The 22,285-nt window shown below is 55.1% G+C and overlaps 1 protein-coding gene across 1 annotated transcript in view; it reads left to right on the top strand.

The window, feature by feature from the left end:
* The window catches only part of PRX (periaxin), a 30,984-nt gene extending 8,776 nt beyond the window's left edge, over positions 1 to 22,208 (top strand). Inside the window, exons 2-6 of the mRNA XM_060275439.1 lie at positions 8,801 to 8,856; positions 10,410 to 10,502; positions 12,039 to 12,354; positions 13,267 to 13,460; positions 15,492 to 22,208. Of these exons, the coding sequence (XP_060131422.1) occupies positions 12,168 to 12,354; positions 13,267 to 13,460; positions 15,492 to 20,519 (5,409 nt within the window). The 5' untranslated portion in view covers positions 8,801 to 8,856; positions 10,410 to 10,502; positions 12,039 to 12,167 and the 3' untranslated portion in view covers positions 20,520 to 22,208. The remainder of the gene's footprint in view (positions 1 to 8,800; positions 8,857 to 10,409; positions 10,503 to 12,038; positions 12,355 to 13,266; positions 13,461 to 15,491) is intronic.
* Positions 22,209 to 22,285: the final 77 nt, after the last annotated feature.

Below are 22,285 nucleotides of genomic sequence, written 5' to 3'. Positions count from 1 at the left end.
GTCAAGTTTGTGGTCTACCAAGACTCCTAGATCCTTTTCACATGTACTGCTCTCAAGCCAGGTTTCACCCATCCTGTATTTGTGCCTTTCATTTTTTTTGCCCAAGTGTAGTACTTTACATTTCTCCTTGTTAAAATTCATCTTGTTTGCTTTGGCCCTGTTGTCTAATCTGTTAAGGTCATTTTGAAGTGTGATCCTGTCCTCTGGGGTATTAGCCACCCCTCCCAATTTGGTGTCATCTGCAAACTTGATCAGGGGAGCTTCTGCTGATTTTTTCACTTGCCATCTTCTTTGGCAATGTGCATGTTGCGGTAGCAGTGCTGTTACTGGCTTGACTGGGAAACCTGAACACACACACACACACACACACACACACACACACACACACACCTTTGAGCCTCCCTTCTGGGCCCTTGGCCTGATCCAGGAGGCTGTTCTTATGTCCTTACATTCCTGAACTCTTTAGATTGTACCTTTCAGGCAAGGCAGGTTCCAATTCCCACGATTAACTCCTAGGCAGAAACACTCTCTTGCTTTGGCCTTGGAAACAGCCTTGAACTTTCATGGCTTGGCCTGCAGAGTCCTGGGAATTGTAGTTTCCGTGAGGGTGGGGCTGCTGAGTACTGTAGTTCACCCCCCCCCTTGTGGTGTTTGCAGGGTGCCTGGTTGAGGTCTGGCTGCTGAAGCAGGATTGCTGCAGGAAATCCTTTGGTGGAGATGTTATCTGCCTTCCCACCCCCAACGCTGACCTATGGGAGGGGCTTCAGAGGGGCTTTCCAGGAATACAGCCTTGGAATGGCGCCTGAAAGTGCGTCACTTGCAACCAAGGAACAAAACTACGTTTTGCCTCCTCCTATCAAACTGATTTTTCAGGGATTACTGACAGCCTTGGGTTTCAGGCGGGATCTGTGTTTCCCTGCCCCAAAGTTAGGGCAACCAGAGTGACATGCTTACCTTGCAAAATAGAGGGCCACCTGCTCTCCCCCAGGAAGGAGGAGCTTTGCTTGGAGCTGGCGAGAATGGGCCATCCAGACCAGGGCCCCAAATTCTCATCCAGGCCCAGAATTGGAAGCTGGACGCTGGACAGATTCAGGAGAGAGAAAACGAAGTCCTTCTTCACACAGTGCCTAGTTAAACTATGGAACTCACTGCCACAGGAGGCGGTGGTGGCCACCAGCTTGGATGGCTTTAAAAGAGGATGGAGCTCACAAGGGCTGGCTGTGCTCTGCCCTCCACAGTTGGAGGAGGCAATGCTGCTGAATTTCAGTTGCTGGGAACAGTGTTTGAAATTAGTCAGAGGCCAGGCACAATTTTCACCTGGCTTTCGGCCACTTGTGACCAAGTGAAGATGCCTGGGCGCTGTCAGGATGGCACCTGACATCATCACCATCTGGGGATCATTGGATCTGGACTGTTTTCACACACTAATACCCCATCCTGTAGAATGCTATCCGTTATATTTTATCTGCACAATCAGAATGAATTTCAAGCACCAAAATGCTTTTTCTGAGCAGCCTGAGCAGGAGCAATGAACGACGTTGTAGTGAATTGTTGTTGCTTGTCTTCTCCCGCTGCCCTGCTCACAGTTGGGAAGAATATTCTCACGTCGTGAATGGTCTGTGTCCCCATTAAGAAAAAGGACAGAATCGGCCAATATACATGCAGACTACCCCTGGATCAAGGGACTTTTCTTCTTTGAAGTTCTCAGCATTCTGAACTGAGCTCAAGGTTGTCATATGAACTAGCCGGATGAGAGCCAGTGTGGTGTAGTGGTTAAGAGCGGTAGACTCGTAATCTGGGGAACCGGGTTCGCGTCTCCGCTCTTCCACATGCAGCTGCTGGGTGACCTTGGGCTAGTCACACTTCTCTGAAGTCTCTCAGCCCCACTCACCTCACAAAGTGTTTGTTGTGGGGGAGGAAGGGAAAGGAGATTGTTAGCCGCTTTGAGACTCCTTCGGGTAGTGATAAAGCGGGATATCAAATCCAAACTCTTCTTCTTCTTTAACTGAGAATCACTCACTCCATCATTTGAAAAGTAAGACTTGAGAGCCGTCTTATCCCCAAATGGCAACTAGACATTCAATTTTGGTGACTGCAACCTTGGTCCATGAAGCCATTTGGCGCCTAGCTCATATATCTGAGTTTCTGACATTCGCTGGGAACTGCAGGATCCTGCTTGTGCATTTCCAAGTTGCTCAGATCCTGCTTTCCAAGTTGCTCGGATCCTGCTTGTGCATTTCCAAGTTGCTCGGATCCTGCTTGTGCATTTCCAAGAGGCATCTGACTGCCCCCTGTGAGAACAGGATGCTGGACTTGGTGGGCCACTGGCCTGATCCAGCAGACTCTTCTTTGGTTTGCGTGACAGCTGAGGTTGGGGCCTCTGGTTTACCTGTTACTCCAGAAGTTTTGTCTGCTGCTAGATTAGGAAATTGGGCATTGCTGGTTCACAAGGTGAAAGGGCCTGTGCTCCCTCACTTCACCATGGTTTGGCTAACGCTGCTTCTCCTGACTGAGGCTCTTTGCTTCCCAGCTGTCTCCAGAATCCTTCTCCTGGCCTGCCCCGTGGTCCGGAGAAGGGAAGGGCAGACATTCTTCAACCTGCAGCTGCTCGTTGTTTAAAACTTAAGCATGGCACTTTCAGGGCATGTGCTCCGTTTAGAAATACAGCTCCTCTGAGGATGTGCAGAGTGCCTTCTTCACTATCAAGAAAAGTTAGATCAATAATGTTTATTAGAATGAAGGCATCAGCGCGGTGCAGGTGGTGCTTGACAGCATGAGTTAGAAAAGAGGGGCAGTCCTTGCCCCCCCCCAAAGGGATGACAGGGGGACAATGGGGGAGAGTCACATGGGATGCCTGTGAGCCAGTGTAGGGGCCTTGTTTGTTTCTTCGTTGCACTTAGATCCTACCCTTTCCTCCAAGGAGCTCAAAATAGCCTGGACAGAGTTCTTCCCCCTTCTCACTGTATCCCGCTGCAACCCTGCAATGTAGGCTATGCTGACTGATTAGCCCCAAGGGCACACACAGGGAACTTCATGGTCATGGGTTGGGTGGGATTTGAACTCTGCTCTCTTCTGGGTCCTAGTCCAATGCTCTAAGCACTACGCCACACTTGTGATGGAGGGGCAAAGTGGTGCCTGCCCCATTTCCCCCTTCTGGATGATCACCTCCTCCCTGCAGTGAGGGCTGCGCTGTTCCCTGACCTAGGTTCCCAGCTCTCCCCCCCCCAAAAAAGGTCTCTCTCCTTCTCTTTTGCCCCATCAATATCTTCCTTCCTCCACCCACCATTCTCTGTGCAACTTTGCTTACTGCAGTTGAAATATAACAGGCATCCCCAAACTTCGGCCCTCCAGATGTTTTGGACTACAGTTCCCATCACCCCTGACCACTGGTCCTGTTAGCTAAGGATCATGGGAGTTGTAGGCCAAAACATCTGGAGGGCTGCAGTTTGGGGACGCCTGAAATATAACTAACTAACTAACTAACTAACTAAATTGTCCAGTAGCACCTTAGAGACCAACTAAGTTTATTCTTGGTATAAGCTTTTGTGTGCATGCATGAAAGCATCTCTAAGGTGCTACTGGACTACTATATATATATATATATATATATATATATATATATATATATATAATATTTATATTTCAACTGCGTCAGACCAACACGGCTACCTACCTGAATCTGCAATTATAGAACCATATAACTGCTGGAAGGGACCCCCAAGGGCCATCCAGTCCAACCCCCTGCAATGTAGGAGCCATGGCTAAAAAAAACCCTGACCGATGGCCATCCAACCTCTGCTTCAAAACCTCCAAGGAAGGAGAGCCCACCACCTTCCAACAGTCCATTCAATTGTCAAGTGGATCTTGCTGTTTTTGCCTTTTGCGTTCTCGGGACACAAGCACACACCCGCCGCCGCCTGCCCCCATTTTCTTCCTTCTGTTTCTGAAATGTGCTGAATAACAGAGTGAGGAAGTGCATTCCAAGAAGGAGCTTCTCTTCGTCCTGGGGGAGGGCCAGAGGCAGGGCGGTTTCCTTCCCTGTGTGGATGGCAGAAGCACCCCCTCCTCAGGAGGAAGGGGGTGCTTGGGAGGGGCTGGCCCTTGACTCCACGCACCCCCCCTTCCCTCGCTTGGCCTCCTGCTGACTCTTTGAGCCTTCGCTGACACCTCTGGGACCTTAGGGTGAGGGGGGGGGAATAAATTAACACAACCATTCCAGGGGGAGGAGTGTCTCCCCCATGAGAAAAGGAAGCAGCATTTGGGCCTTTTTAATTTAGAGAAAAGTCAAGTAAGAAGTGGCATGATAGCAGTTTATAAAATTATGCCTGGCACGGAGAAAGTGGAGACAGTGAAATTTTCCTCCCTCTGTCAAACTCTTCCCCCAGGAGATTTCCCACAGGCAACTGCTCAGCCACTGTTAGCAGGGGATGCTCAACTAGACGGGCCATTGGCCTGATCCAGCAGGCTCTGCTTATGCGGACGAAGGTCTGCATTTAAATGGAATAAATATAATAACGTTCTTATGTCCCTCTGTCCCACACCTTGTGAATTGGCCCCAAAGTACAAGCCAGTTTCCTTCCCTGTTTTTTTGGAGGTGGGGTTGGGGCAAAGGGTAAAGGCCCATAGTATGAGAAGCTTTGCTCTGGTTTCATGTTCACAGAAACAGCTTGGCTCTAGTTGCTGGTTCCTGCGCTCCTCTACCAGCATTGGGGAGTTAAGTGATGTAGAATCATAGAATCAAAGAGTTGGAAGAGACCACAAGGGCCATCCAGTCCAACCCCCTGCCAAGCAGGAAACACCATCAAAGCATTCCTGACAGATGGCTGTCAAGCCTCTGCTTAAAGACCTCCAAAGAAGGAGACTCCACCACACTCCTTGGCTGCAAATTCCACTGCCGAACAGCTCTTACTGTCAGGAAGTTCTTCCTAATGTTTAGGTGGAATCTTCTTTCTTGTAGTTTGAATCCATTGCTCCGTGTCCGCTTCTCTGGAGCAGCAGAAAACAACCTTTCACCCTCCTCTATATGGCATCCTTTAATATATTTGAACATGGCTATCATATCACCCCTTAACCTTCTCTTCTCTAGGCTAAACATACCCAGCTCCCTAAGCCGTTCCTCATAAGGCATCGTTTCCAGGCCTTTGACCATTTTGGTTGCCCTCTTCTGGACACATTCCAGCTTGTCAGTATCCTTCTTGAACTATGGTGCCCAGAACTGTGCTTGCATGTGTGAAGCTGACCAGAGGGGGGGGGGCTCAAGGAGGTGGGGGGAAGAGACAGAAGGAATGGCAGAGAGGTTGGCTCAAGCTTTGCACATAAGGAAGGAAGGAAGGAAGGAAGGAAGGAAGGAAGGAAGGAAGGAAGGAAGGAAGGAAGGAAGGAAGGAAGGAAGGAGTGCAGTGCCATTGAGAAATAGCTGCAAGTGGGGTTTGAAGGAGGTGTGTGAATGGGCTTCCCTCACTTTGGCTTTGAGGTAGGCCTTCTGGAATACCTCAGTCATTTGCATGAAGCCTTTTCTGCATTCCTGCAGGGGACCTTCAGAATCATCTAGTCTGACCCCGCAGGTTGGCTCAGGCTCCAGAGCAGGGAGGAGAGCTCCCTGGGACACTGGGCCCTGTCTCCTGGCTGCTTTGCCGCATTCCTGGCCCAGGCCTGGCCTGCCTCTCTCTCCCCACTGCCCCTCGCTGCCCGCAACTCTGGCTTTGCTGAGCCTACAGAATGCCTGGCATTCTCCCACGCTCTCGCCACGATGCATGGCTGGTGACGCTGCAGCCGAGGGAGGTGGGAGAGAGAGAGTGAGACCTGAACAGGCCCCTCTTTGTCTTGGGCTCGGAGTGGGAGCAGATCTCTCTCCACTGCGTTTTGTATTCAGAGGTTGGAGGGAGCAGAGCAGGAAAGGAGGGGGCCCCAGGGGCCCCCAGGCAGAACATCTGCTGCTTGCACCTGAACAGTTCTGGTCAGCTCACCTCAAAAGGGATATTGTGGAGTTGGAAGAGGTTCAGAAAAGGGCCGCCAAAGTGATCAAGGGAGTGGAAAGAAGTGAAGGAAACATCAGAACAGAAGAAAAGCCTGCTGGATCAGGCCAGTGGCCCATCTAGTCCAGCATCCTGTTCTCACAGTGGCCAGCTAGGTTTGTGTGGGAAACCAGCAAGCGGAATCTGAGCACCAGAGCAGCCCTCTCCCCTCCTGAAATTTCCATCCTGGGTGGAGCTATGGTCTCAACCACTGAGCTTGCTGATCGGAAGGTCAGTAGTTTGAATCCCCACGATGGGGTGAGCTCCCGTTGCTCTTTCCCAGCTCCTGCCAACCTAGTACTGTACTTTGAAAGCACGCCGGTGCAAGTAGATCAATAGGTACCGTTGCAGCGGGAAGGTAAACGGCATTTCCGTGCGCTCTCGTTTCTGTCACGATGTCCCATTGTGCCAGAAGCGGTTTGGTCATGCTGGCTACATGACTCAGAAAGCTGTCTGTGGACAAACGCTGGCTCCCTCGGCCTGAAAGCAAGATGAGCACCGCAACCCCATAGTTGCCTTTGTCTGGACTTAACCGTCCAGGGGATTTACCTTTTTACCTTTACCTCCATAGCCTTTTCCTCCGTGAATTTGTCTTAATTCTCTTTGAAAGCCACCCAAATTCTTATCTTATGCTTATGAGTCCCACTTCTTTAGCCAGAAGCACACATTGTGGGGTGTGAATCCAGAGCGCGCGCGTGCGCGCACGCACACACGTTTGCATGCACACGAAAGCTCAAACTTAGTTGGTCTCTAAGGTGCTACTAGGGACCCAGGTGGCGCTGTGGTTAAACCACTGAGCCTAGGGCTTGCTGATCAAGAAGGTCGGTGGTTCGAATCCCTGTGACGGGGTGAGCTCCCGTTGCTTGGTCCCAGCTCCTGCCAACCTAGCAGTTCGAAAGCACGTCAAAATGCAAGTAGATAAATAGGAACCGCTACAGCGGGAAGGTAAACGGCGTTTCCATGTGCTGCTCTGGTTTGCCAGAAGTGGCTTTGTCATGCTGGCCACATGACCTGGAAGCTATATGCCGGCTCCCTCGGCCGATAATGCGAGATGAGTGCGCAACCCCAGAGTCGGTCGCGACTGGACCTAATGGTCAGGGGTCCCTTTACCTTTTAAGGTGCTACTAGAAGGAATTTTTTTATTTTGTTTCGACACACACACACACACACACAGTTTAATACTCTGGCTGTGAGTATGAGGACCTGTCAGGGGGCTTACTCACACTTAACAATCCTTTGCACTTTCCAGGCCTAGGTCTGCCCTTTAAATCTCCATGTCTGAATGTTCTTGTTCGTGCTCCAGAGTTTTCCCTGCGGAAACCCACTCTTTACTGCTGAATCGGAGCAAACGTCAGTCTGTGGGAAACCCAAATTGCCATTGGTTGCGCGTCAGCTTGAAAGAGCATCCAGAGACGGAGATTTGAAGTGTGGAGAAGCTCAGAGTCTGCTTTCGGCCCTGGGGCTCCTGCTGCCTTGGGTTTCTCCAGGGAGATGCCAGCTAGAGCTCCAGGGGGCAGTCGCCGAGGAGGGGGAGGTGTTTGGGAACGGCTCCAGGAATGCTAGCGATGCCCGTGAGGGGTTGGCCAAGACGCTGTGCCCCTTTGTCCCTCTGGCCTGGGAATGTGCGGCATCGCGTCTTGACCTTTTGGGGAACGGCGTGGCGTGGGTCCTCGGAGTCCGGGCGTGGGAATGAAATGCCACCCCTCCATGGGCAGCCTGGGATTTCACCAATGGAGGGAGCAAGTGTCGGCTGGAGTCTTCTTGGGCAGGGAAAGGAGGGCAGCAAGAAGGAATGGTGGGAGAGGAGGAGGGGGCCCGTCTGTGGAAGCCTAGGGGGGCCATGCCTCCCTCTCCAGAGGTGGCTTTCCTCTCTCCATCCCAGATGCTGAGGCCAATGGGGATGATGGGCATAAGAAACACAGAAGAGCTTGGCTAGTCCAGCATCCTGTTCTCACTGTGGTCAAATACCCCTAGGGACCCAGGGCTCTAGATAGACTACCTCTGGACCTGGAGGTTCCATAAAAACTTAAAAAGAGCCAGGCTACTGCTTGGTGGTCCTTCTGGATCCTCTGCTGTTGCTTGAGGCTCAGGTGGCCTCAGTGGCCCGGAGTACCTTCCATCGGCTTCGGCTGCTGGCCCAGCTGTGTCCCCATCTGGACAGGGAGAGCCTAACTTCTGTTGCCTACGCTGTAGAGTGATTTCTGAACTTCAGCTGGCACAGAATTTGGCAGCTAGGCAGCTCACTGGGACAAGACGGTTTGAGCCTATGACACTGATCCTGGTCCAACTGCGCTGGCTTAGTTTCCCGGCCGAATTCAGAGTGCTGGTTTTGACCTACGAAGCCTTAAACGGCTCAGGACCGCAATACCTCAAGGACCGCCTCTTTCCATATGAACCTACCCAGACCCTGAGATCATCTTCTGAGGCCGTCCTTCGTATGCCTCCTCCTCAAGACGTCAGGAGGGTGGCAACACGAGAGCAGGGCCTTCTCTGGAGTGGCTCCCCGTCTGTGGAATGCTCTCCTCGGGGAGGTTCACCTGGCGCCTTCATTATACACCTTTAGGCAGCAGGCAAAAACATTCCTCTTCTCCCCAGCCTTTGGCTGATTATCATTTAATACCCTTTTAAATGTGTTGTGGGAATGGGGTTATATTGGTTTGTGTTTGTTTTATTATGTATTTTGTGTTATCATTTTGCATTTTTATGTTGTGAATCATCCTGTGATCTTCAGTATACAAATATAATAAATGATAACAAAGAAAATAATAACATTTCCCCCTCCGCAGCTGCAGAGGGCCAGGTTCCAGAGAGCCACGTGTTCAGGACAAGGCAGCAAGCAGCTGTAAGTACCTCGGCACCTGCTCCTCCTCCTCCAACCCTCAAGCTGTGCCCCCCCCCCCCGGTCTGAATTCTGGGTCAGCCCCACACCAGAAACCCTCTTCAAGGAAGCCTGGGAATTGCACTCCTGCAGGTGGACCCCCCCACCCCCTCAAATGACACTTCCAGTGCAGCTCTTTGGACTGCGGACACAACCCTGTGCCCATTTTCCAGATAGGCAGCAGGTGAATTGATGGCCCTGCCCCAAGTCTACCTACCTGTCTGCAGTACCTACCTGCCTGCCTGCCTCTCTGCTGCATTTCTATCCCACTTTCTATCCCAAGGCGACACACGTGGTTCTCCCCCTCCTCATTTAATCCCCACAACAACCCTGTGAGGTAGGATAGGCTAAGAGGCAATGACCGTCCCAAGGCCACCCAGTGAGCTACGTGGCTCAATGGGGATTTGAACCCTGGTCCCCCAGGTCATAGGCCGACACTCCAGCCACTGATCCATCACTGGGTTAGGACTTGAACTCAGTCCTCCCAGGCCCAGGGTTCTCCCACTGGTTCTCTGGGCCTGGCAATCGTCTCTCTGGACGTTTTGCAGGTCAGCACCCTCCCTGGGGGGCTCTTGCTGGTTCCCCGCTCCTCCATGACTCCTGTCGGCAGCTCTCTAGGTGGGAGTGGGTGTCTTACAAAGCCGTGTGTTTAAGTTGTGATTCCTACATTGCAGGTTGTTGGACTAGATGACTCTTGGGGGGTCCCTTCCAACTCTACAGTTCTGTGGTCCTAAGTGTAACTCAGGTGTGCTTACTTCCAGAAGTGGTTGGGGCCTGTGTTGCTCTGTCACAGTAAAAGCAGCAGATCTACTTACAATCATAGAACTGCAGAGATTGCAGAGCACCCCAAGGGTCATCTAGCCCCACCACCTGCAGTGCAGGAATCATAGAATCATAGAAGAGTTGGAAGAGACCACAAGGGCCATCCAGTCCAACCCCCTGCCAAGCAGGAAACACCATCAAAGCATTCTTGACATATGCCTGTCAAGCCTCTGCTTAAAGACCTCCAAAGAAGGGGACTCCACCACACTTCTTGGCAGCAAATTCCACTGTCGAACAGCTCTTACTGTCAGGAAGTTCTTCCTAATGTTTAGGTGGAATCTTCTTTCTTGTAGTTTGAATCCATTGCTCCGTGTCCGCTTCTCTCGAGCAGCAGAAAACAACCTTTCACCCTCCTCTATATGACATCCTTTTATATATTTGAACATGGCTACCGGTATCATAGCACAGCTGCAGAATCCCACCAGACCTCTGCTTAAAAAACCCCAACGAAGAAGCGTCCACTACCTTCTGGGGGAGCCTGTTCCCTCGTTGCGCCTGTCTCTTGGAGGCTGCAAAACCCTGTGCCCCTCCAGCTCCTCCCCAGCCCAGACCGATTGTGCCCGTGTTGCCACTGGTGTTGTCTACTACAGAGGCCAGCCCCCCCCCGCTGCACCCCATTCCCAGCTGGGCCTTTGGGGTCCCTGTGGGCTGGCAGAGACGCCTCCCCCACCTCCTGCTTCTCTCCTGCTTTCCAGACAGCCGGCTCCAAAGGGAATGAGCATCTGCAGCCCCCCGCAGGCAGCCCCCCGCACCTGTCCCCCGAGGAAGCTGGTGACGCAGACCGAGCCGTAAGTCGGGAAGAGGGTGGGGCGGGGGGTAGACAGACAGGGAGGCATGTTCTGAGGGTGGAGGAGGCAGGTAGGGCTGTGCCCCCCTGAAATATACTCGGAGTAGAGAGTGAATTTCATGCTCTTTATTCAGCTCGTAGTCATCAAGGAGAAGAAGAATGCCCTTTTCCCAAAACCATCTGCTTATATACATTATTTACACAATGGGCTTTGCGTGATTGGCTACTTCAGTGCTACACCTGTGGGCCAATCAGTTTGTGGATTGACTTCTGCCAGCAGCCTTATTGGCTGCTCCTGCAGGCCAATCAGGTTGCGGATTCACTTCTGCCAGCCGCCTGATTGGCTGCTCCTGCAGGCCAATCAGGTTGTGGATTCACTTCCACCTGGAGTTGGATTGGGTGGCTCCTGCGGACCAATCAGACTGCTGATTCTGGATCCTATCGTTCTATGATTCAGCTCAGTACATAACACACACACCCCAAGAAGGGGGGGGGGCAGGTCACACATTTGAAGATGTGGGATGGAAGGCAGTTTGCGTGACAACGGGTGCCTGAGCCTGTTGCCCATCCAAGGTGTGGTGATGTGGAAGGACAGCTTCTGCTGCCTCTTGCATCTCCATGCAGTGCCTAGTTAACTCTGGAACTCCCTTCCACAGGAGGCAGCGGTTGCCACCAACTTGGATGTCAGATTGTGCATATTCATGGAGGAGGAGAGGGCTATCGATGCCTACTAGCCACGAGGGCTATGCCATGCCCTCCACAGTTGGAGGGAGCCATGCTTCTGAATGCCCATTTCTCGAACCTGCAGGAGACAGTGGCTCTTGCGCTCGGATCCTGCTTGTGATCTTCCCACTGGTTGCCAGCTGTGAGAACAGGATGCTGGTCTAGTAGACAGGCCCCAGTTGGCCTCATCCAGCAGCCAGGCTCTTTGTATGTTCTTATGGAACCTCCCCGGTCCAGAGGTAGTTTATCTGGATTCTTAGGTGAAAAGAGCAGGCTGGACTAGATGGGTTCTTGGCCTGATCCAGCAGCTCGTCTTATGCTCTTAGGTCAGGCATCCCCAAACTGCGGCCCTCCAGATGTTTTGGCCTACAACTCCCATGATCCCTAGCTAAGAGGACCAGTGGTCAGGGATGATGGGAATTGTAGTCAAAACATCTGGAGGGCCGAAGTTTGGGGATGCCTGTCTTAGGTTATCTGAGATCACCCTTAGGAGGGGCAGAGAGGGGGAAGCTGGCTCTGGGCTGGCCAAGAGGGGAGTTTAGGAGCCTTGGCTCCCTGGGCTCCCACCAAAGTCTCCACCAACGTTTAAACCAGATGGCGAAAGGAGAATTGCTGGGTGGTGGTGGTGTGTGTTTGGGGTATGTGTGGATGGTTCTTCCAAGCAGGCTGGGAGGAAGAAACTCTCACTAGCAAAATAGCTCCATCATCTTCTCAAAAGAAGAAGGAGCCCCTGGGAGGCAGCTGTGATGGTTCAGCAAACTGGTCCCCAACTGGTCTGGTGTGCTGTGTGGACATTCTCTTGGTTTCCTCCCAGGCCCAGAAGGAGAAGCTGCATGAGGAGCTGAAGAGAGTCCTGCAGAGGAAAGGCGAAAGCCAGCGCAGCTCCGAAGAGGCTGGGGCAGCCGAGGAAGAGGAGAGGGGGGAGCGCCTGGCCCCAGCCAAGATGGAGGCGCAGTTGAGCTCCATGGAGAAGACTATTGAGACCTCCGAGCTGCTGGAGATCATCGTGGAGACTGAGGCGGAAGCCGGGGTCAGCGGGATGAGCGTGGCCGGAGGGGGAAAGAGCGGCCTCTTCGTCAAGGACGTCCTGAAGGACTCGCCTGCTGCTCGGGCGTTGAGCCTCCGTGAAGGTGAGGCTCCCTCTTGGTGAAGGGAAAGGGCAGCCGCCTTGCGCAAAGCCAGAGTCTGGCTCCCTCCTAGCTCAGTGTTGCCTGCACAGGCTGGAAGCAGTGGCCGTCCGGGGCTTCTGCTCCCAAACCTCCCTGGAGATTTAGTCTTTATTGCATTTATGCCCCACCTTTTCCTTCCAAGGAGCTCAAGGCGGCCTGCGTGGTTCTCCCCCTCTTCACTTAACGCTCACAACAACCCTGCGATGTGGGTTAGCCCCTCCAGGTCTCGCCCAGCAAATGTCACAACAACAACTCTGTCTGTGAGGGAGGTGAGCCTGAGAGTGACCAAGCGGTTTCCACATTGGTCATTCCCAGGTCCCAGTCCAATGCTCTAACCACTGCACCACACTGCCAGTGAAGGGAGGGAGGGCGGAAGGGGGGCCTTGAAGAGCAGGGGTGATTCTCTGCTCTGGGTTGGCACAGCTGCAGCCCCTCCCTTATCCTTTATGAGATGGGGGCAGCTTTTACAGAGAGTTTTGCTCCCTGTGCACAGCTCCTAGGAGACCAGACGGAGGGAGAGGCAAGGGAGCCAGCTGGCGGCTCTGTGCCCTGCTGGTGGACTACTCCTTCAGGACCTTGGCAGCCCTGGACGGGGTTCAGCCTTGGTACGGGTTAAGGGTGCAGCTGCTGAACAGGGATGGGAATGGTCTCTGCATGTGGGCAGGGGCACTCTTGCCAGTTGTGTCAATAATTCCAGAGCCAAAGTTTGTGCTCCTGTAAAGTTGCCCCGGACAGCGTCTCTGGAGTTTCAGGCCTGGGGCCCTGTTTTCTGACCTGCCCCCTTCCTGTAGATAGAGCTAGGGGCAGCAGGAGGGAATGCACTGCAGGGCTGTGGCTCAGCTTCTACGTCTTCCCCTGCCCCCCCCCTTGTAGGCGACCAGCTCCTGAGTGCCAGAGTCTATTTTGACAACATCAAGTATGAAGACGCCTTGCAGATCCTCAAGTGTGCCGAGCCGTACAAGATCTCCTTTTGCCTGAAACGGACCGTACCCAGCACTGACGTCTCCCGCAAGCCTGGAGCCACCACCTTTGAAGTCAGGGGCCCCAAAGCCAAGATGGCCAAACTGGTAGGTGGTCCTAGTATTGCTATGTGGTGCTGGCCCAGTGACAGGGTGCACCCCCCGCTCTGTCTCCAGGGGTGAGAAGGTGCCACCCCAGAGTTTGGCATAGATATTCTATGAACTGGTACTGAGAGGCATCACTGCCTCAAAACCGGGATGCTGAACTTGGCCATCCTGCCTAGTAGCCATTGCTAGTCCTCTCCTCCCCCGTGACTTTGTCTAATCCACAGGAGGCAAATTAAAAAATTACTTTAAAAGAGGAATGGTCCAATTCATGGAGGAGGAGAGGGCTGTCAGAGGCTCGCAGCCACAATGGCTCTGCTCTGCCTTTGAATCCCAGTTGCTGAAAACCACAGGAGTTGCTCTTGTGGTCAGATCCTGCCTGCTAGTTTCCCACAATGGGCCTCTGGTTGGCCACTGTGAGAACAGGATACTGGACTAGATCTCCTCTTATATTCTCTTTTGTTGTTGTTGTTTAGTCGTTTAGTCGTGTCCGACTCTTCGTGGCCCCATGGACCATAGCACGCCAGGCACTCCTGTCTTGCACTGCCTCCTGCAGTTTGGTCAAACTCATGTTGGTAGCTTCGAGAACACTGTCCAGCCATCTCGTCCTCTGTCGTCCCCTTCTCCTAGTGCCCTCCATCTTTCCCAACATCAGGGTCTTTCCCAGGGAGGCTTCTCTTCTCATGAGGTGGCCAAAGTATTGGAGCCTCAGCTTCACGATCTGTCCGTCCAGTGAAAATTCAGGGCTGATTTCCTTTAGAATGGATAGGCTTGATCTTCTTGCAGTCCATGGGACTCTCAAGAGTCTCCTCCAGCACCATAATTCAAAAGCATCCATTCTTCGGCGATCAGCCTTCTTTATGGTCCAGCTCTTACTTCCATACATCACTACTGGGGAAACCATAGCTTTAACTATATGGACCTTTGTTGGCAAGGTGATGTCTCTGCTTTTTAAGATGCTGTCTAGGTTTGTCATTGCTTTTCTCCCAAGAAGCAGGCGTCTTTGAATTTTGTGACTGCTGTCACCATCTGCAGTGATCAAGGAGCCCAAGAAAGTAAAATCTCTCACTGCCTCCATTTCTTCCCCTTCTATTTGCCAGGAGGTGATGGGACCAGTGGCCATGATCTTGGTTTTTTTGATGTTGAGCTTCAGACCATATTTTGTGCTCTCCTCTTTCACCCTCTTTAAAAGGTTCTTTAATTCCTTCTCACTTTCTGCCATCAAGCCACCCAAATTGGGAGTGAGTTCCACAGGGCTTCATTAACTACGAACCCCAAAAGGTGGGATGGGATCCAGTTTGGGGGCGCAGGGTTTTCACTGCAGAACTTTGGCACAGGTTTGGAGGAGATCCCAAATTTGGGGGATTGTAGTTAATAATCCAGCTCTCACTTCCATACATCACTAAGTGAAAGTGAGAGCTGGACCATAAAGAAGGCTGATCGCCGAAGAATTGATGCTTTTGAATTATGGTGCTGGAGGAGACTCTTGAGAGTCCCATGGACTGCAAAAAGATCAAACCTATCCATTCTGAAGGAAATCAGCCCTGAGTGCTCACTGGAAGGACAGATCGTGAAGCTGAGGCTCCAATACTTTGGCCACCTCATGAGAAGAGAAGACTCCCTGGAAAAGACCCTGATGTTGGGAAAGATTGAGGGCACTAGGAGAAGGGGACGACAGAGGACGAGGTGGCTGGACAGTGTTCTCGAAGCTACGAACATGAGTTTGACCAAACTGCGGGAGGCAGTGGAAGACAGGAGTGCCTGGCGTGCTATGGTCCATGGGGTCACAAAGAGTCGGACACGACTAAACAACAACAACAACAACAGTTAATAATCCTGTTCCACAGTTGATGCTGCAGGGAGAAGGAACCTCTTTCACTGGGTGTCCACGGGTTCCAGCGTTAGGAGGGAGGGAAACGCCCCTGTATCTCCTTTCTCCATCCCACGCATCACTTTATATACATGGCTCCTTTCCCTCACCTTCTCTCTGGGCGCCTCTTGAGACTCACACGGCCCTTGCACCTCTTTTCCCAGAACATCCAGAGCCTGACTTCGCTGAAGAAAAAGAAGAAGAAGGCAGCGGCGGCGGCTGCAAAGGCAAAGGACCTGCAGGTGGTGTCAGGGGTGTCCTGGAGCGGGGATGTGGCTGGCGGCAAGCTGGACGTGGCTCCTGTCGACGTGGAGTTCTCTCTGCCCAAGTTCTCCAAGCTGCGCAAGGCTAAGAGCGCAGGAGAAGTGGCCGTTTCGGAGTCCAGCCCGGACATCTCTCCTCGCCTGTCTTCCCTGGAGACCAAGCGGCGCAGGCTGAAGTTCCCCAGGTTGAAGGTTAAAGAGGCTGCAGCAGCGAGAGCCAAGGGAGCTGGGGGCTGGCTGGAGGTGGGCCTGCCCAAGGCTGCGGTGGAGGCGAAAGCAGCAGGCGGCCTCTCCCGCTTCAGCGTGCCCTTCGGCAAGACCAAGAGGGCGGGGGCCAAGGCGGAAGGAGAGTTCCAAGCCCCACAGGTGGAGCTCGACCTGCCACTGCCCAAAGCTGGGCCCGGCAGAGGGTCCCCCAAAGGCAGAGTCCAGGCCACCCAGTTTGGCCTGCCCAAGGTGGAGGCCTCCCTGCCCAAAGTCAGCGGGTTGGAGATCCCAGAAGGGGGTCTCCAGGCCGGGCTGAAGCTGCCTGCGGCCGAAGTGGCAGCCCCCAAGGTGGACGTTGATCTGTCCTTCCCTGGGCTGGAGAGAGCCGCCCCAGAGATGACCCCTAAAGGGGAAGGCTTCAAGATCAGGGCCCCCAAGTTTGGGGTCTCTGCTGAGGAGGCGGAGCTGAAAGCACCCAGCGTCAAGGTCCCTGCTGTCGAAGTGGCCCTGGGCAAAATGGAAGAGCGGGAGGAGGAGAAGCTGAAGGCGGAGGTGGCTCTGCCCCGCCTGGAGGTGGGGATCCCCTCAGTGGAGCTGGAGATGCCCCTGCCCAAGGGGAAGGCTGAAGCGGAGCTCCCAAGTGTCTCCACCAAGGTGCCTTTGCTCAGCCTGCCCAAGCTGGGCTCCAGAGCCCCCCTGGAGAAAGGGGAAGAAGAAGAAGGCAGGCTGCCCCAGGTGGAGCTCAGCATGGGGAGGCATGAAAGCCCCAAGGCGAAAGCCAAAGGCGCCAAGATCCAGCTCCCAGGGTTCGGGATCTCCCTGACGGAACGCAAGCCAGAGAGCAAAGAGGGGGCCATGTTCCCCGAGGTGAAGGTTCCATCTCTGGACATCGCTCTCCCCAAAGTGGGCGATGTGCAGCTTTCCAGGCCCATGGTGGAGGTGGCAGCCCCCGCCGGGAGGCCAAAGTCAGGAGAGGTTGCCGAAGCACCCGGGTTCAAGTTCCAGTTGCCCCAGGTGTCTCTCCCAAAGTTTGACCTCTCTGCCAAGGCAGACTCCCTGCCCCAGATGCACACCCAGGTGCCCAGGCTGGAAGGTGAGCCCGGCGTGAAGGTCAGCGTCCCCAAGGTGGACCTCTCCTTGCCGGCAATGAGGCTGCCGGACATGCAGCTGCCCAAGGCCCCCGTGCCCAGGCCAGAGTTGGACATCTCCATGGAGAAGCCGCGGGTGGAGGTGGCCGTCCCTTCCGCTCGCCTGAGCTGTCCGTCGGCTGCCGTGCCGGCACTGGACATTGACTTGCCCAAAGTTGGGCTTGAACTGGATCTGCCAAAGGTGGAGAGGGAGCCGGCGGCCTCTGAGCAGCTGCCCCGGGGAAATGAGGTCAAGTTCAGGGTGCCCTCGCCCAAGGCTGTGAGCAGAGACTTGGAGGTGGAGATCAGTGTCCCCACGTGCCAGGGGGGCCTGCCAGAGACAGAGCCAAGGGAGAGGGTCTTGGGGGGCCCTGATGTCAGCGGGATGGTGGCCAGGATCCCCAAAGTGGACCTTTCTCTGGGGAAGGCACTGCCGGGAGGGGAAGGAGCGGCAGAGAGCAGCTTGGCTGTGAAGGGCCAGCCTTTGCCAAAAGTTGGCCTGGAAGTGGAGGGGGCCAAAGTGAAGATGCCCTCTGTCGAAATCCCATCCGTCAAGATCCCAGACATGACCCTCGAGGGCAGCAAAGCCCTGGAGGCGGAGGCTAGTATCAAGGCGCCCAGATTTACACTTCCCAAGTTCAGCATCCCTGGCCCCAAAGCCTGGAAGGCCAGCCCAGAGGCCTCCGCACCCGAGGCGGAGGGTGGCATGGAAGCCAAGCTGAAAGTGCCAAAGTTTGGGATTTCCTTTCCCAAATCGAAAGTGGATGTGGAAGGGACGGCACACAAGGCAAGGGCCCTTGAGGCTCACGGGGGCGTGGAGCTGCCGGTAGTGGATGTCGCAGTGCCGGCGGTGGACGTGGACCTCGGCCTCCCTGCGTGGCCCAGTGAAGAGCCTTCTGCCGCCCCCTTGCCCGAGGTTGGCATCGAGGTGCCCGACATCAAGCTGAAAGTACCCAAGTTTTCGCTGGCCAAATTCCGGGGCAAAGGCAAGGAAGGGGACCTGGCATTTGAGAGCCAGGAGGGCAAGTTGAGAGGGAGCAGGGAGGCCCTGGCAGGAGACCTGGGCACAAAAGTGCCCGAAAAGGAGGCCAAAGCCTCCAAGTTCAAGATGCCCTCGTTCGGCCTCATGCGCAGGGACACAGCGGGCATGGAAGCAGAAGCCAAGAAAGCCCCTGGCAGCCCCAAGGAGAAGCCCAAGGGGGGCCCCTTTGCCAAGATGCCCAAGCTGAAGCTCTCCTCCCCCAAGGTGGAAGCAGACCGAGGGAAGCTGGCACACCTCCAGGCCCCGCCCGAGCTTGAAGTGAAGGTTCCCCAGGTGGAGCTGCCCAGAATCAGTGCCAGGGATGGGGTGGGGCTGGCTGTGGGTGCAGAGAGCCCCACCCTCAAGGTGAAAGTGCCCTCTCTGGAGATCTCCATGCCCAGCAGCAGAGGTGAAGGGGAGAAGCCGGTGGTGGACGTTTCGGAGGCCGACCTCCGCGGATACGAGGGGGAGCTGAAGATCCCCAGGGTACCCTCCGTGGGCATTTCCACCCCCAAACTAGAGCTGGAAGTGAGTTTACCCACAGCCGGGGTGGAAGAACCCACACAGCCAGCAGAGGCCAAGATCCAGCTGCCGCAGGTGGAGCTGCCAAGGCTTGGGAGAGCGGAGGAGGGCGGGGCAGAGGTGCAGCTGCTTGGGGGGCACAGGCTCAGCTTCGGGGAGGAGGGTGGGGATGGGGCGCTTGATACCTCCCTCCTGGGCACCAAGATCCGGTTGCCCAGAGTGGACCTCTCCTTGCCCAAGGGCCGCTTGTCAGATACAGAGCTGCCCCTGACGGCAGAGGGGGGAGAGGTGGGCCCCGAAGGGTCAGAAGCCAAGTTCCGGATGCCTTCAGTGGGGCTGCCCAAGTTCTCTGCCCCCCGAGTGAAGGCCCCTGAGGTGGAGCTGGATGTGGGCTCGGAAGCAGGGAAGGGGGTACGCGCCAAAGCTGGGGGCCCGGTCATCAGGCTGGCCAAATTTGGGGGCTCCACCTCGGACAGGGAAGCAGAAGCAGAGGCGGATTCGCCCCGAGTTCCACAGCTGGAGCTGAAGGCCCCCAAACTGAGAGGCAGCGCAGAGGCGCTCAGCCCCGAGGCCAAGGAAGCAGCCCGGATCAAGATGCCCTCTGTGCCCATTGGCTTTGGCCTTGCCAAGGGGGAAGCGGAGGCCCGGGGGTCCCCCGAGGAGGGAAAGTTCAAAATCAAGCTCCCGTCCCTGGGCCTCTCCAAAGCAGGTGCAGACACCCAGCCCCTCTGCCCCCCGCCTGAAGGGGCGGACTTCTCCTTCAAGATGCCACAGATCGCCCTGCCAGACGTGGGCTTCTCAGTGGACCAGGAGGGTAAGAGTGAGGCTGCCCGGCGGGAAGCAGGGAAGCTGCCAGATCTGGATGTGGAAGTGGGAGGGTTCGAGGCCAGGCTGAAGGCGCCCCAGATCAAGGTGCCAGCTGTGGAGCTGTTGGGCTCCCAGGGGGATGGCTCTCCCTCTCCAGGCCGGCGGGGCTCAGGCGGAGGCGAGGCGGAGGGGAAGAGAGCAGCCTTCCACGTGCCCGGCGTGGAGCTCTCGGCCCCCAGCCTCAAGGCGCATGCAGAGTACCAAGTGGAGGAGGCCCAGCTCCGCCATGGCAGCTCGCAGGAGCTGAGGGGGGGCCGAGGTTTGGAGACCCCTGAGGCGGAGGCAGGGAAGAGGTACAAGGTGAAAATCCCGAAGTTTGGGCTGTCTTTGCCCAAAGGGGGAGCAGAAGGTGGGGAAGGAGGACCCCCTGGGCACGAGGGGGAGGCCAAGGTCAAGAGGCCCACGTTTGGGCTGGGGAGGGCCAAGGGCAGAGGGGCAGAGGGGCTCCTGGAGGGGGAGGGGGAGGAGGCAGATGGCAGTAAGCGGGGGATGGCCAAGATGAAGCTGAAGCCCCCCACCTTTGGGCTCTCCCTCTCACCCAAGGCGAAGGGAGGTGGTGCTGAAGTGAATGGGGAGCTGGAGGACGGCTCTCCCCTGAAGATGAAGGTGCCCAAGCTAGGCTTCTCCAAGGGCGAGGGGGGTGCCCAAGTCAATGGGGAGCAGGCGGGGGCCTCTCTGCACAATGGGGCCAAGCTGGGCAAGATCCGCCTGCCGCAGGTGGAGCTCTCCTCCCCGCCCAAGATGGCAGGAGCAGACTTGGAGCTGAACCTGGAGCTGGTGCGGGCAGAGGAGGCCAAGGACGAAGCCCCGGGGGCCGGCAGGGGAGCCTTGGCGGCCCTCAAGGCGGCCAAGTTCAAGTCACCCAAGATCTCCTTCTCGGGCTTCAGGAAGCGCACTGGGGAGGGGGCTGCTGGGGCCGTGGTCTCCTCGGCTGCCCGGGTGGAGATGTCTTCTCTGGAAGCGGCTGAGATGGGCGCCAAAGGGGAGAGGTCCCCAAAGTCCCGGTTCCCCAAGGTGGCCCTGAGCCCCAAAGCTCAAGGGGGCCTGGAGGGGGGCTCCGAGCAGGGCGAGGGGGGCTTGAGGATCAAACTGCCCTCGGTGGGCTTCTCTGGGGAGCATGAGGGGCAAGTCTTGGAGGGCAGAGCGACGGGGGCCAGAGGAGAGGCAGGGGAGGCGACTGTGTGAGTGGGACAGTTGCCCAGGGCCCTCCTGCACCCTGCCCCACTTCCTGTGTAATGCTTAGCACTAACCACAAGGGGGCACCGGCCTTGGGAAGCAATCAGAGGCACCCCAGTCAGTCGAGGCTTCCCACCTGCTTTTGCAAGCCTGCCATGAAGGCGCCACCCTCCTCACAGCCGGGGGGTGGTGGTTTCTTTTCGTAAAAAACCAATGTGAATAAATACCCCCCCAGTGCCACCCCCTGGCTGGTCTTCCTGTCTTCAGAGGCCCCCACCCCGCCCAGGAGAATCTAATGCATCTTCGGTTGAGAGTGTCCAGCAAGGAGATTGGAGATGGTTGCCAGTCAAAGGGTAATTTAAGACGCAGGGGAAAAAAGAGCTCCGCTCCTCCCCTCTTGTGGAAATGGGGGTGGGCGGGGCAGCTTCAGGGAAAATTTCCAGGAATCCTGGAAGATGACACTCCAGACTCATCTAGTCCAACCCCTGCAATTCAGGAACCCCGGTTCTTAGTCCCGCCACCTCCCTTGAACTGAGCAACTCAGATGCCTGAAGCAGCGCCCCGTTGGAGAGCAGCCTGGAGCTGGCCGGACCTTTTGGACGGCTGTTTCCATCCCCCCTGCCTTCTGCTGGCAGGCCCAGTTGGGAGTTGTAGTCCAAAGCGGATTGAGGGGGCTGGTCCTGGGGGGCCGGCTGAAGCCATTGTGCTGGCAAGGCCTCCTGGGCCAACCCCCTCCCCCAATATCGGGCCTGAGTGTTTCTGTGGCTCTTGTGAGTCCGAGATCATGGAGTTGAAGAGACCCCAAGGGTCATCTAGGCCCACCCCCTGCAATGCAGGAACGGCAGCTGAAATGTTCCCTTGTGGGGTCTGGACTAGGGGGTGTTTCAGGTGGTTTTCAAATTGGAACTAACTTTTGGCACAAAGTGGGGGGGGGGCTCTCTTCAGTGCCAGGATCCAGGGTGCTCTCATGACCTGGGAGCCAATCCTTCACCACTCCCTATAAAATGGGTCTTCCCCCCATCTTCTCCTTGCAGGACCCCCTTGCCTTCCTCTTTGCTCAGAGTCAGAACCAACTCTCTCTCAAGGGACCCTGGAGCCAAACCCTTCCAGAGTTTTCTCTTTCTTCTCCCACTCCTCAGCATTTCCTTCATTGGGGGGGGGGAGTTCGCCAGCAGTCCCCAACTTTACTTGAATTCGGAAGATAGGAACAAGGGCTAAATTGTGACTTGCACCCACCCACTGACCCTCTGCCTTGATTTCAAACAGCCATGAATTCATCCCAGACCCACAAATGTAAAATATCTCCTGAGTTCCCCCAAAGGGGGGCCACTTTCAGGTGTGTCAGTGAGGGAGGGGGTGGGGTGCAGGGAACACGTTCAGGTGTTGACATGCCAGGAAGGGGCAGCGGGGGGGGGGACAGACGTCCTCTAGCTTCTCAAGCAAAGGGTGGGAAGGAATACTTTCTTATTGCTCTTGAGATGTACAGAAATCTGTTGTTCTAACTTTTAACAACACAGGCCTGCTGTGATGGGCTTCATTTTTCCCCCTTGCCACTAAAAAATTCCAGTTAACTGCCTCTTTGCCGATTGTTATGTTTAATTACTTTTTTTAAGGTAAAGATGTTAGGCTGTATCTTTGCTACACTGTACTTACTGCTGTTTTTTTTCTATTCTGGGTTTGAATAAAAATTAATCTGTGGACTAATATTATTGCTTTTTGTGTAATCTTTTCCTGTTGCTTGATATACAATGGAGGCTTATTAATTTATTTCTTCA

Source organism: Zootoca vivipara, chromosome 6 (genome assembly GCF_963506605.1).
Source record: "Zootoca vivipara chromosome 6, rZooViv1.1, whole genome shotgun sequence".
NCBI lineage: Eukaryota > Metazoa > Chordata > Lepidosauria > Squamata > Lacertidae > Zootoca > Zootoca vivipara.
Note: the sequence above shows the minus strand (reverse complement) of the source record. Positions and strands in the feature narration are given on the sequence as shown.